The sequence below is a fragment of the Hipposideros armiger genome, unplaced genomic scaffold, assembly GCF_001890085.2.
Source record: "Hipposideros armiger isolate ML-2016 unplaced genomic scaffold, ASM189008v1 scaffold_23, whole genome shotgun sequence".
In the NCBI taxonomy this organism is placed as follows: Eukaryota; Metazoa; Chordata; class Mammalia; order Chiroptera; family Hipposideridae; genus Hipposideros; species Hipposideros armiger.
Genome location: NW_017731373.1, coordinates 739884 through 753876, shown reverse-complemented (window position 1 = coordinate 753876; position 13993 = coordinate 739884). Strand labels below are relative to the sequence as shown.

Sequence of the window (13993 nt, the reverse complement as noted above, 5' to 3'; positions counted from 1 at the left end):
TACCTGTTTCTCGTTCTTTAACAGTGTTGGGGAATTGGGGAAGGGGAACAGCCAAGTTGTTGTCCTTCAATCTTAGTTGTGGAGGGTGCAACTAGCTCAGCTCCAAGTCCAGTCGCCATCCAGCCGCCCATCAGCAGCTTGCGGCCACTCAGCTCAAGGTGCCATGTTCAATCTTAGTTGCAGGTGGGCATAGCCCACCATCACATGCAGGAGTCAAACTGGCAATGTTGTTGTTAGGAGTACATACTCTCACCAGCTGAGCCATCCTGCCACCTGTTGGCAACTCAGAGGCAGCTCAGCTTGGGTGCAGCTCACTGGCCCATGTGAGAATTGAACCAGCGACCCTATTGCTCAGAGCTCACTCTCTTAACCAACTGAGCCACTCGGCCGGCCCTGACCTGGATTTTTAAAACAGTAACTGAAAGTATATAGAAAACTAAGGGATTTATCCAAGGGATTTATACCAAGAGGCAGGAAATAGAGAGCTGACATGGTTAAAGGCAGTGGTTGGGGAAAACTAAAGCCTTTTGTCATTTGTACCTCCATCAAATTCAGCTCAGGCAATAAACTACCCAGGCAGAAAAATATTGCTTTTCACAAAATAGGGAACACATTTTGCATTTCAATTTGCTTTTTTTCTATTTAATATATTGTAAATGTTTTCCTATCTCATTATTCCTCTGCAAGATGGTTTGTAGAACACAACATCTTGATTAAGAATCACTGTAATTATGCCTACTCTCCAGTGAATTCCATTTTGAAAATACAATTATATTATTTAAGCTTCCCAACTTACAATCAGATAACTTGATATTGAAGTGGAAAGATAATAAGCTGTATTAAAAAGAGCATTGATTTGTAGAGAGACAAATGGCAGCCTGAATTCTTACCCCAACCCTGAGACCTTAAACAAGTTTCCTAACCTCTGAGTCCCCACATGACTGAGTGACTTCATGTTAAGCAGGAATGTGTAGTCTAGGTGGTGGTTTTGGAAATCAGAGAAGCTACAAGCATGGGCCTGGACAAATAGACACACACCATGGACATAGTAACTACTATTTCTATTGATTCCATCTCTCTTTACATTATTCAGAAACTCTAAGCTTAAATTTGAGTGTGTCACCAATGATGTTTAGTGTTTATTTTGAAATGTCAAAATATAATTTCATCTATGGCTCATTTTATTATTTCCTATTATATAGAACTTCCTTTTAAATCAACTCAATAAAGAAGTCTACAAGCCTCTGATAATTAACTTCTCAGCACAAACAACAGCAGCTCAAACTCAGAATATTATCATGTCAAAATTGGACAAGAGAAGAAAGGGAGTTTTTGGTCCTCCTCTGGGCAAGAGAATGGTAATCACTGTCTCTATACACACTATACAGCATTGCTCCTATTCAAGCACATTGCTACAGTCAGAACAGGAAACCAGATATACCAGGGCTGGACATCTTTTTGTATGGTTTGTTTTTGTTTGTTTGTTGTTTGTTTGTGTCACAAATTTTGATTAAGAAATTTCCCTAAAAGAGTATTCATATTTGTATGTGCATTAGACAACCTGACATTAAAAGCAGCCCATTGCCCTTTGAGTTAAAAGTAGACTATTCATCGGGGAAATTGCCTACTTTGCTAATTCTTGCATTAACATTTTTACTCAGCATAGCCTTTGCTGCTTGCTCTTCTAGGCCCATAAACATCTCAGCTCAATTGACTTACCTGTGTTCCTCTACCAAGGACACCCTTCTCAATTTCACTCTCACTACTCAGAGGTTATAATCATTTTAACATCACATCTTTCTCATTTATTTTAATGTATTGAAGTTGTACAAGGGGAAAAAAAGGCATATTGAGAAACAAATTGTATGAGAGTGTTAATAAGTCCTAAACTGTTAACCTATAAAGGTTAGTAATAAAATTGTCTCCCTATTCCTTAGAAGCATGGATGTTAAGGGATATTATTCTTGATTTGAAAAGAAAATATCACTTCCCACATAGGTCTACAAGACAATGATCCAATTCTTTGCCTCAATATTGTTTACACAGTAACACTATGTTAAGATGTTAATATTTTCTAATACCTCCTCTCTTGTCATTCTCAGGTTGTCTTTGTAGATGATGTCAATATGCCTGCTCGGGAGGTATATGGGGCTCAACCTCCCATCGAGTTACTGAGACAGTGGTTAGATCACTGGAATTGGTATGACCTAAAAGATTGTTCTGTGATTAAACTAGTGGACATTCAAATCATGTGTGCTATGGGACCTCCAGGTACATTTTCTGAGTTTGTGATTATTAAGATTGGAAGTCATTCTGGCTTTATCTAAAGAGATAGCTGGAGAAAGAGAGACCCAATTGAAGGATTTGAGTCACATTGTTTTGTGTGTGTATTTTCTATGTGTATACATTGTGACCTAAGAGAGTGTACCACAGCGGTCAACACTGCAAAGTGGGTTGCTTTCGTTGGAGCCATTCTTCTACCATCTCTTCCAAATCCCATTTCTCCCACTTTCTAGGGCTTTGCTTCCCATTTTCTGTCCCTCCATTCTGAGATCTCAGAACCCCCTAGGCAGCTCAGTTCCGTTTCATTCCTTAAAGTTTCAACTGTATGAAACATCCCTGTTTCAGAGATCACCTCTCCTCTACCCAAATCTGGTCCTATTCTAGTGAGTGTGTGAATTTAGACAGGCTGTTGAGAGGAATTTAAGTGGGAAAGAATTAATTCTTAAAAACCCCTTATATTTTCCAAGAAAAAATTTTAAAATCAAATGGATCTCTATGTAGGGGAAATTTTTTATGCTGGAGTATATAAAATGGCTAGCGTCAACTAACTGGACATCTTTATTCTTTTCCTGAACTCAGGCTGGCATTCTATATATATTTTTTTAATTCCATCTCTCGATGCACTGTTTCTTCCAGGAATCTCGCATATTTGCCTGTGAACCCCTCACCTTTATCTGACTTGTAATGCAGACAGTTTTCCGAGTCAATAATTGTTCTCAGCACACTCCCTGGGCCACTTTGAATGCTTGAATGTTCCCTATCTCTATCTCTGTCTCTGTCTCTATCTATCCCCTAGTCTTAGACTTCAGTTCTACATTGCCTGTCTCCCACCACCACAAGGCAGTCATTTGTACTATATATCCACTTTCCCTGACTTTTCAGAAACTAGACAGAAGAATAGGCTGAATCCATGATGTATCTTTCCCTCTTGGGCCCTATTTTCTAAAACTACCATCTGAATGTTTTCTGGGAGGAAAGGTTGAAGACAGAGCTGGGGCATATGATCTCTCACCTTTCCTTCTGCAACCCTTTCACCTTCTCCTTAAACTTGCCAGGTAAATCAATGTTCATTATGAGCTTCTCAATACAGAGACATACATAACTGTTTCAGTCTATAGACTACTAGTTATATGCTTTCGCAGATTATTCATGGTTTCAGAATATGTACCGTATGATTCAGTGATAAAATAAAATTCAGATTTACCAGATTTTAAACAAACATAAAATATGAACATGTATATTTTTATGCAAAATATATATTAGGGATATTGTCCACTTATAAAATCAGTTATTTACCAAAGGTTTCATGATAACAATTGCAATTTGTTTATATATTTAAAGGTGATAATATCAATCATATTTTGATAAAACAAAATTTTTACAAAATTTTGTAAAATGATGTGTTATATTCTAAGTCAGTTATTAAAGCCTCAGATCTTTGAAAATGTAATCATTATTTCATGAAAATGAGATCATTCCCAGATTTTTAAAAATGCAAGCAGCCAGTGAAGTGGCCACATCAGCCACATAGACCAATCTTAGGGAAATTCGTTTCAAGATGTAGGAAAATAATTGGGCTGTATGCCAAGGTTGTGCTGATTTTCAAACATGTGGGAAGGACCCTAAAGATTGGTCAGTCAGGTCTACCTTATATTACTATTGTATAACATTGTATCTTAATATTTTATTGTAATGAGAATTTCATAGTTTACTGTTTTGGTCTATGAGCCATGGAGAAGGTGGCTAATGGCTCTTTCTATCTGGTAGAATTTCCTTTGGTAACATAGACCTGACCCAAGATATATCTGATTACCATATTTTGCCGTGTGTAATGCACTCCCGTGTATAATGCACACCCACGTTTTTGCCCCAAACTTTCAGGGAAAAAAAATCTTTCATTTTAATTTTTTAATTCAAATTTTTATTGTTTACATTTAAGTACTTGTTATTTGTTTATAAAGGAATTTTAGTATTTATTTTTTTAACATGTTATGGTACAAGAAATTTTATGTACCGGTAACAAATTTACGATATTTATGCATCATAGAAGGCCAAGAACTCTTCGCTGTTGCAAGTTCATCATAAGTTCAACAAAACCGATTATCATATTCCAGGGTATTATTTTGCATACGGATATCATTATTGATTTCTAGAGTTACACTTTTAACTCATAAGCATAAATAAAAGATTTAAAAACATTTATAAAGTTACCGAATTAGTACTACCCATATATAATGTGCATCCTTAATTTTCCCTCACAAATTTGGGCAGAAAAGTGCACATTATACACAGCAAGATACAGTAGTTGAACTCATTTAGATAATTCAACCAGAAAAACAAAAACTTGAGCTTGAAGGAAAAACTTTTTTGAGGTCAGGGTTATCCAAACAACTGATTATTTTTAACTTCTCAATGTGCCATGAATTTGTCCATCTTTCAAGTTATTTTATACTGTAAAATATTAAAGAAAATACTCTAGTATAGAGTAATAACATTGCTAAGAGTTGTCCTTTTTTAATATATAGGTGGTGGTCGAAATCCAGTAACTCCTCGATACATGCGACATTTCAATGTTATAACAATCAATGAGTTTAGTGATAAATCCATGTTTACAATCTTCTCTAGAATCTTAACCTGGCATTTAAAAATCTGGTAAGTAATTTAAGGTGTGTTTGTTTTTACATTAACAGGAATAAACTCTTTGGAAAACATGTCACTATAAGTAGTGCTTCTCAAAATTTTTCATGAAAGCATCCCTAGACAAGGGAAAAGATAACAGGTAACATTGCTCCCCTCTGCTGCTCCCATATGTAGGTATCAGGCATAGCACAAAGGAGCCAGAGTTTCTCTTTTTCCTTTTTTGTCTCAAGTCTTGATTTTTGCCTAAAATTCTATACAAATTTTGTGTTCTGCTGTATAATATAGTCATGTTGGAATTATCAGTGTTTTGAATTTTCACCATGTGGTGCAATTAATGTTGGACAGATATGCCAGGTTTGTCCTGTGACTTTGATACCCTCTAAGAGAATTCTTGGGTTCCTCAGGGCTGTCCAGGTACACGTTTGAGTGTAGAAGTTCCCAGCCTTGGAGCCTGTCCTCTGGGAAGTGTTGCTCCCTAGGTTTGGACACTCAGTGCTTCTCCACAAGATGTATGGAGGTCAGGAAGCCAAGTGGACCTAAGCAGTGCACGTCTCCATTCCCTGATGTCCATTCTTAGGCAATTGTCATTCCATGCCCTATCCAGTGATTTTAGAGGACAGCTGGCTAGGTCAAGGCAGAGGTTAAAGATAGACAATTTTTCCAAATGGATATTCTTCCCCCGTATTCTTTCTACCACAATCATGCCCTTTTTCACCCCCTCCCCTTTTTTTCTAATCCTGGCTCACTATTTAACTTTCTTTTTAACTCTCTTTTTTCTTTTCCTTATTTTTTCTATATTTTTATTTTCTTCCTTCCCCTTCTCTGAAAATACCCATTTCACGAGTATTCTTCAGGCATTCTGTCTATATGAAAATGAGTATGCCAGGGAGTGAAAAATGTTAGGACTCATTTGTCTAATGGATGTTGGGTTTGAGTTATATAATCTGTGTTCCTTGTTTGACTATCCTGTTTACTTACTTAAGTAAAGTCCATTAAATTGGTTCTGCTTATTCCTGGAGTTCCTTTGAACATAAAATAAATTAATGAATGGGAAGTAACTTTAAAAAAAGTAAAACTTCTCTTATTATAACAAGAACTGGTAATTCTGTCAACTAAATCAACTGATTTAGTCAGGTTAAAAATTTTATGCTAGTCATGCTAAATATTTATGTACCATAATTCTATATTTGCTAATGTTTTTCTTTCTTTCTATTTAAAAATTTTTTAAGTTATAAATTTCCAGATGATTTTCTAGATTTGACCACACAAATTGTAAATGGTACAATGAATCTGTATAAAGAAGCAATGAAGAACCTCTTGCCTACTCCAGCGAAATCTCATTACTTGTTCAACCTCCGTGATTTCTCCCGTGTTATTCAGGGTGTGTGTTTGTCAAGACCAGAAACAGCAGAAACCAAAGAAGTGATTAAACGACTTTGGGTTCATGAGGTAAATTTCTGTGTTATTTATTTATCCATCTAAGACTTTCCCTCTTTTTCTAGAAAATGTGCTTTGAGAAAAATAATATATGGATTTAGCAATAATTTTCAAAATGTTACCTGGCTTGGAAAAAGAAAAGACCACTGCAAAGCAATTAGAAACCGTAAATACCAATGCCCAGATCTATCTATATGTGAGAGACCAGGAAAGACAGTCACTCACCTTCTCTGGTCCTTAATACTCTTTGCATCTCCGCAGCCTGCTTTAGTCCCACAAAATTACCTTTATTTATTGATAACTGAATGCAGCTGGGCATTATTTCAAATATATATATGACCAAAATGAATATTTACAATAAACATGATTATGAGTTAGTCCTAATTGTTGGATATGTTTTCAATAAAACCCATAAAAATTTCCTGAGAGTATTTTTTTATATTACTTGAGATTAGCAAGGAAATAAAACTAAAAAAAAAAAAGAAAAAAATAGAAGACTCCGTTCTAAAGCTGCTTTTTAATTATTATTCAGGTCCTTAGAGTGTATTATGATCGCCTTCTGGATAATACAGACAGAAGTTGGCTTATCAACCACATTCAAGAAATTTTAGCAAATTATATGAATGAAAACTTTCACAAACTTTTTCAAAGTTTGGATCTTAATAATGACGGAGTGGTAGAAGAAGATGACCTACGCAGCTTATTGTTTTGTGACTTCCACGATCTCAAGAGAGAGGATACCAACTACAGAGAAGTTGCAGATGTGGATAATCTTCGGGTTTTAGTGGAAGCTCACCTTGAAGAATATAACAATATGAGCAAAAAACCCATGAACCTTGTCTTATTCCAATTTGCCATAGAACACATCAGCAGGATTTCCAGGATCCTGAAACAGCCTCGCAGCCATGCTCTTCTGGTTGGTGTTGGAGGGAGTGGAAGGCAGTCTGTCACTCGATTAGCTGCCCATATGGCCGATTACTCCGTTTTCCAGGTCGAACTCTCCAAGGGCTATGGTAACACTGAGTGGCATGAAGACTTAAAAATGATATTAAGGAAATGTGCTGAAGGTGAGTTGAATGGTGTGTTCCTGTTTACAGATACTCAGATTAAGAAGGAGTCATTTCTAGAAGATGTCAACAATCTGCTAAATGCCGGGGAGGTTCCAAATCTCTTTGCATTAGATGAGAAGCAGGAGATATGTGATAAAATGCGTCAGTTAGATCGCCAACGGGATAAAACCAAGCAAACAGATGGAAGCCCTATCGCCCTTTTCAACATGTTTATCGATCGCTGCCGCAACCAACTGCATGTTGTCCTCGCCATGAGTCCCATTGGAGATGCATTTCGGATTCGTCTTAGAAAATTCCCTGCTCTTGTTAACTGCTGTACCATTGACTGGTTTCAGGTATTGCCATGTTAATTTTAGATAGACAGACTTTTAGAAATATTGAATCTCCATTATCATCATGACTTATTTTATAGACTCTCCCCCCCGCCTCCCCAATGTAGTTTTAGCAGAATTTTCTGGTCAATCATTAATGTAGTTCATGAAATTACAATTCAAGAAAAACATTTTATTACCAGTGTATACAGTCATTAACTTCAATGTATTGGAAGTTTTAGGATAAATTTGTGTATCAGTCGGGGTCCTGACAGGAAAGAGAGAACACACTGGAAGGCTTCACTGAGGAAAGATGAGTGAAAAGACTGTTCATGGAGGTGTAGGCCAGATTAGGGGAACTGAGAGGGGGTGGTGGAGTGATCAAGCAGTGGTGGAGCATAGCAGGAAGTTGTTCCTACAGCTGGATAGAAAAGAGTATAGAGAGGAAGGAGTGTTACTGGAGCTGGAGCTTGGTGCTGTGGAATTTGGACTGCCTGATGGGAACAGGAACCTGAAACCTAGAACTCAGCTCCTGCTAGCAAGAAGAGAGGGTATAAATACCCTTACCTCTCTCTCACTCCACCCTCTAATCTTTTTCTTTAGCCAAACCTAACAGGAAGTCAAAAGAAAGAAAGTCAGAGTGATACTTCTTGTAGTAAACTTCAGTATCAGGAAGCACAGAGCAAACAAGGGTGTGGAGTAGGAAATTTGTGGGCTGTGGCAGATGTCCTGTGAGTGAGGCCTAACACATAAGCATTTTGACCTTGGGGTATCTGCATAACCCCTGTGTCCCTCCATTTCCTGCCAAGATTAATTATTTCATGCGAAACATGTGTATTGAACCCTTGCTTTGTAGGAGGTATTATTCTAAATGCTAGAGATAAAGAGAAAAATGAAATAGACAGGTTTCTGCTCTCCTTGAGCTTACTTTCTACAGACAGACAAATTAGCAAAAAATAATTCCATCATACAGGGTAGCCTATAGGGAATAAAGGGCTTTCTAAATGGGTGGCCTTTAAGAGGAAACAAGAGAGACAAAAAGTGCCAGTGCTGAGAGGATCTGGGCAGAGAGAATAAACTAGTGAAGGCAAGAGGATACACAGAAGGAATGAGTGGGTGAGAGAAAATCCGGGGGACGAGACCAGAGGAACTAACTGAGGGGGAAGGTAGTAGAGCTGAGGTCAGAAAGGTGGGAAGGGCCCAAGCACGCAGGGATTTACCAGTTGGTTGTGGATTTTATTTTAAGTTTGCAGGGAGGTTTTCAAGGCACTGAAATCTGGGGGATATGACATGAGCTAATTTATATTTTGAAAAGATCACTCTGGCAGCTGTGTGGAGCACACAAGCAGGGAGACCAGTAAGGACACTGTTGGAATATTACAGGCAGATGATAACAGAGAGTTGAACTGGGATGTTCGTTGTAGATACAGAAAGAAGTGAAAGGATTTGGAAGCTATTTTAGGGGTGGTGCCTGTAGAACTTGCTTATGAGATAGATGTAGGGTTGAGGAAGAGGAAAGGGATCAAGGATGATTCCTGCATTTTGACTTGAGCACCTGCGTGGGTGGTGATGTTTGCTAAGCTGGGAAAGACTGCAGCCATCTGGGGGGGAGATAGGAACCACATTTTGGAATTGTTGAATTTGAGATGCTTATAGGAGAAATCAAGGAGACAGTTGTTCATGTGATTCTTGATTTAGGGGAAAGGATAATAACATTTACCTCAGATAATTATTGGGAGAATTAAGTGAGGTAATTATAGTAGCATGCACACAGAAAGAGACATTCCATAAGTTTAGTTCCTTTCCTCTTCCTTTAGTTCCTGCAATACTCATGAACAATTTCCTTAACCTGTGAACAAACCATAGAGTGATATGCACTAGTTACTGGCTCCCTGCCCTAAGCATGCAAGTACTTGGGGGTAATTTCTCATGAAAGTGTCTTTCCCAACCCATCCCTCATGTGTTCCCCTCCATTTCCAACATTCATAAATTGTAAAGGACTACAGTAGTAACAGACTCATAGTAGTAACTTTGATCAAGTGCTAAAGCGTTTATATTAAATTTAGTCATGGCCCGAAGATGCACTTCAGGCAGTTGCCTCACGCTTTTTGGAAGAAATTGAAATGTCAGAGGAAACGCGAGATGGCTGTATCGACATGTGTAAAAGCTTCCACACTTCTACTATAGATTTATCAACATCCTTCTATGTTGAACTTCAAAGATACAATTATGTGACTCCCACCTCTTATCTTGAATTAATCTCTACCTTCAAACTGTTGTTGGAAAAGAGGAGAAGGTAAAATGAAATTTTATATTTTTAAGTAAGCTACAGAAGTTTAAAAATATTTGTGTGTACAAAAATGACATAATGATGTAATAGAGATTTGTTCCATGTATATACGAGCGTATATGTACAGCTGCATTGCCTAACACATTATCAATGCATAATCATATTTCTTGAAGGAATGAAGGTGTACCACTCAAAGCCGTGGTAGCCTGCAAGGTACTTTGACAATGATATTGAATAAACACCACTAGAGAGTAATTTTTCTTTGATAAGTAATTAGATAAATTGGATAAACCTTCTCTTTAGGTACTAAAAAGCTGAAAACCAGAGACATCCATTCAATATGCCTAGCCAACTTTCCTTCTTCAAATAAAACTCATTTGAAAAGATCAATATAGACATCAGTAAACTTATGTGAGTTTTTTCATGTCATTGAAGGTAAAAGGTTTTTTCAAAATTTCTTTGGTTCTAAAAATTAACACTCAGTATGTATATTAAAAATGTAAAAGCCTTACATTAAGCTAGAAAGTTAGAAGTTTAGAAATTTTAGTGATCGCCTTTAAGAGGGTCTTCAGTTAACATTTGGTCACATTCCAAAACTTCTTTAAACAAATTTTTATATTGTATTTATTACTTTTATTTCCCTTTTAAGACCAGATTGAACACATCTAGGTACTTATATAATTTATAAATATGGACGTTAAACTTATACATATAGTGAGCCTTAAGTTCTTTTAAATGTTTGAATATTATCTATACATTTAATGAGATTTTTACTTAAAAACACAAATCTACCTATTGCCTAATTATACAATTTATATGGGATACCTTTTTATTGAATGAATTTGAAATGTACTATTGTGTAAGTTTAAGGTGTACAAAATACAGCCTGTTACTTTGATACATTTATTATATATATTGAAATATTGCTATTGTAGTGATATTTATCACATTACATAATTATAGTACAATTTTATTGTCTCTATTTATTATATTGTGCATTAGATCTCTATGGATTATTTACTGCTCATTATAATTTGATATCTTTAAACACCATCTTTCTTATCCCTCCCACCCAACCCCCTGGTAACCACTCTTATACACTCTTTTTACTTTTTTAGGTTTGAGTTTTTAAGATTCCACAAATGGGTGATATCACATAGTACTTGTCTTTCTCTATCAAACTTATTTCACTTAGCATAATGTACTCAAGGCCCATCTATATTATTGGAAATGGCAGGATATCCTCCTTTCTTGTGGATGAATAATATTCTATTACGTGATTTATATATGAGCTACAAGGCTGATCTGTTAAACTAACAGACCAAATTCTTTCAAATATTAAAAAATAAACACTTAAAACACCAAATTGCACAAGTTTCTTGACACAAAAATATTCTTCACACAAAAATGCTGTTTGATTTTTGCATGTATTTTTAGTTGATTCTAAATCTTTCTGTGCTAACTCATGATCTCAGGCATTTTAAAGTCCCTTTCCTCATATTGGCCAGGATGCTGCCTGGATTCCAGCAGGAGACTTTTCGTCTGTATTTATGGTGACTATTGTAATGCCTTCCACAGCTGGGGTGTCATAACTTCCCTATTCACAATGGTTCACACCCTCGTGATGGAATTATACCATCAGTATTTTTTCCACCTACCTAGTGAATCTACAACTCTCACCCAAGGCTGCTGCTACATGACTTGGCTGAATTTTATTCTTTCTTTATCTCTCAAGATAGTTGTCTTTCCATGTTGATTTTATGATCTTTAATGAAATCTTGCTTTTTTTGTTTTTCTTCATATTTTCCCATCCAGGGAGGTCAAAAACTCTTAGAGATTCTGATTAAATTTTGGATATCACTTATGGCTCTGTTTGATTGTATGCTCACAATTTTAAGTTCGTCCTAACTGGAAGAAAGATATAAAAATGAGATACAAACTTATAGAAAGGTTGAAAATAATAGTTTTCTAGGCATATATATATATATATATATATATATATATATATATTCTTATTTAATATTTAAATGTTCCTCGTTGTTTTTAAGTCTCCTTTGCCTCCACTAGAATTTCCACCCTGTAGTTACTCTTCCCTTAATAGCTAAAGCCTTCAGATCTCTCTACAGCCAGGTTGTGCTGTAACTTAGAAGCAAGTTTGGTCATGTGTCAGGGAATCAGTGGTTCAGCTAGCCAAGTGTCACAAGGGATGAACCAAAATGCTGAAACTGCTTCATGCTGGCAGGACTGAGATTTTCCCTGTGCTTCCTCCACAAGGTTTCAACTGAAACTGAATTCTATCATTTGGCATCAGGTGTCCAGTCTCCTCAGTTCCCATCACTGTCGAATATTTTGTTGGCTCAGAGGGAATCAACATGTGACAAAAATGTAGTGTGCCCTCACTTTTAAATAGGTTTTCTTTTTGCACCCAAAAGAAAGTATTGAACTTTATTTTCTATCCTATTTTCACTTTTGCCTTAATAAAACAAAAACCCTATTCCAAGATATTGAATACATCTTAAAATGGTTTGCTGCCTTTGGCAACATCCATAATAATATGTTTTGGGCATTGAAGTCTATTTGAAAGAAGTGATTATAAGATTTTAAGGAACAATAATGTTGTTGGAATAAACTTCCCAAGTTGACTAATTTTAGAATCACATCACTAATTTTGATATAGGAGGCTCCTTGCCTTATACCTAGTGTGTTTATTTTTTTAATTTCTGATATATGCATTGGTATTGTGCTAGGTACCAGAGATACAAAAGTGAACAAGACATGGCATCTCGTCTTAATTGCACACAACCCAATTTTCTAGAGTTCATCTTTATTTTTTAGCAAGTTGTTAATATGTGTGGAAACCTTTCAGATCACTCCTTTAGCTATGCCTTGAAAAAGCTCAAAAAGCTCAAGAACACTTAGTATTTTTCCTTGAAGTAGGCTACAAAGCCAGACAACTAACCTTGTTTTATCCATTTGCTTTCAGTGAAGTAATGAAAATGAAAAGGAGGTATGAAGTGGGTTTGGATAAATTGGATTCTGCTGCATCTCAAGTAGCCTCAATGCAGTCTGAGTTGGAGGCTCTCCATCCTCAATTAAAAGTTGCCAGCAAAGAGGTTGATGAAATGATGGTGATTATTGAAAGGGAATCTGTAGAAGTTGCCAAAACTGAAAAAATAGTGAAAGCTGATGAGACCATAGCAAATGAACAAGCTATGGCTTCTAAAGCTATTAAAGACGAATGTGACGCTGACCTGGCAGGGGCCTTGCCGATATTAGAGTCAGCACTCTCTGCTCTTGATACTCTCACTGCGCAGGTAAGAGCACAGCCACATACCTACTAGGGGACATGTCATCAGAGCTCAAGAAAGCACTTACCGTTGTGTGCTACAATCTATTCTGTCTCCCCAAATTAGTCTTCGCATTTAATGCAATTAAAATAGTTTTCAAATAGCCAAAAGGATTCCTAGTTCACCTGAAAAAAAGAAATGCATGTGCATGACTAAGACAATTTGAAAAAAAAAATAAAGCTCCGAAATGTTATAACCCGCCTTACAACAACTCTTATTTCAACAGCTGCACTGCAATAAACCACAGGGACATAAGACCCAAGTATATTTTTTTGATTCTAAGGTGCACCTTTTCACATTTAGGCTCTTTTGTAATTAAGATACTCCTTATAGTAGATGTGATAAAGTACAGTTGTGACTTGGTATCTGTGGGGCATGGGTTCCAGGACCCCACCCAGATATCAAAATCTATGACTATTAAGTCCCTTATATAAAATACCATAGTATTTTCATACAAGCTATATATGTCTTCCTATATAATTTGTCATTTCTAGATTACTTATAATACCTTGTACAAGGTAAAGGCTCTGTAAATAATTAATCCTGTATTGTTTAAGGAATAATGACAAGAAAAAAGTATGTTCATGTTCAGTACAGAGGTAACCATTGTAGGTC

At 36.4% G+C, this 13993-nt stretch overlaps 1 protein-coding gene across 1 annotated transcript in view; it reads left to right on the top strand.

Annotated features, from left to right (window-relative positions):
* DNAH7 (dynein axonemal heavy chain 7) overlaps positions 1 to 13993 on the top strand; it is a 235048-nt gene that overhangs the window by 105179 nt on the left and 115876 nt on the right. The window contains 7 exon segments of the mRNA XM_019635602.1: positions 1203 to 1358; positions 2103 to 2271; positions 4809 to 4935; positions 6153 to 6372; positions 6893 to 7765; positions 9808 to 10037; positions 13015 to 13345. Of these exon segments, the coding sequence (XP_019491147.1) occupies positions 1203 to 1358; positions 2103 to 2271; positions 4809 to 4935; positions 6153 to 6372; positions 6893 to 7765; positions 9808 to 10037; positions 13015 to 13345 (2106 nt within the window).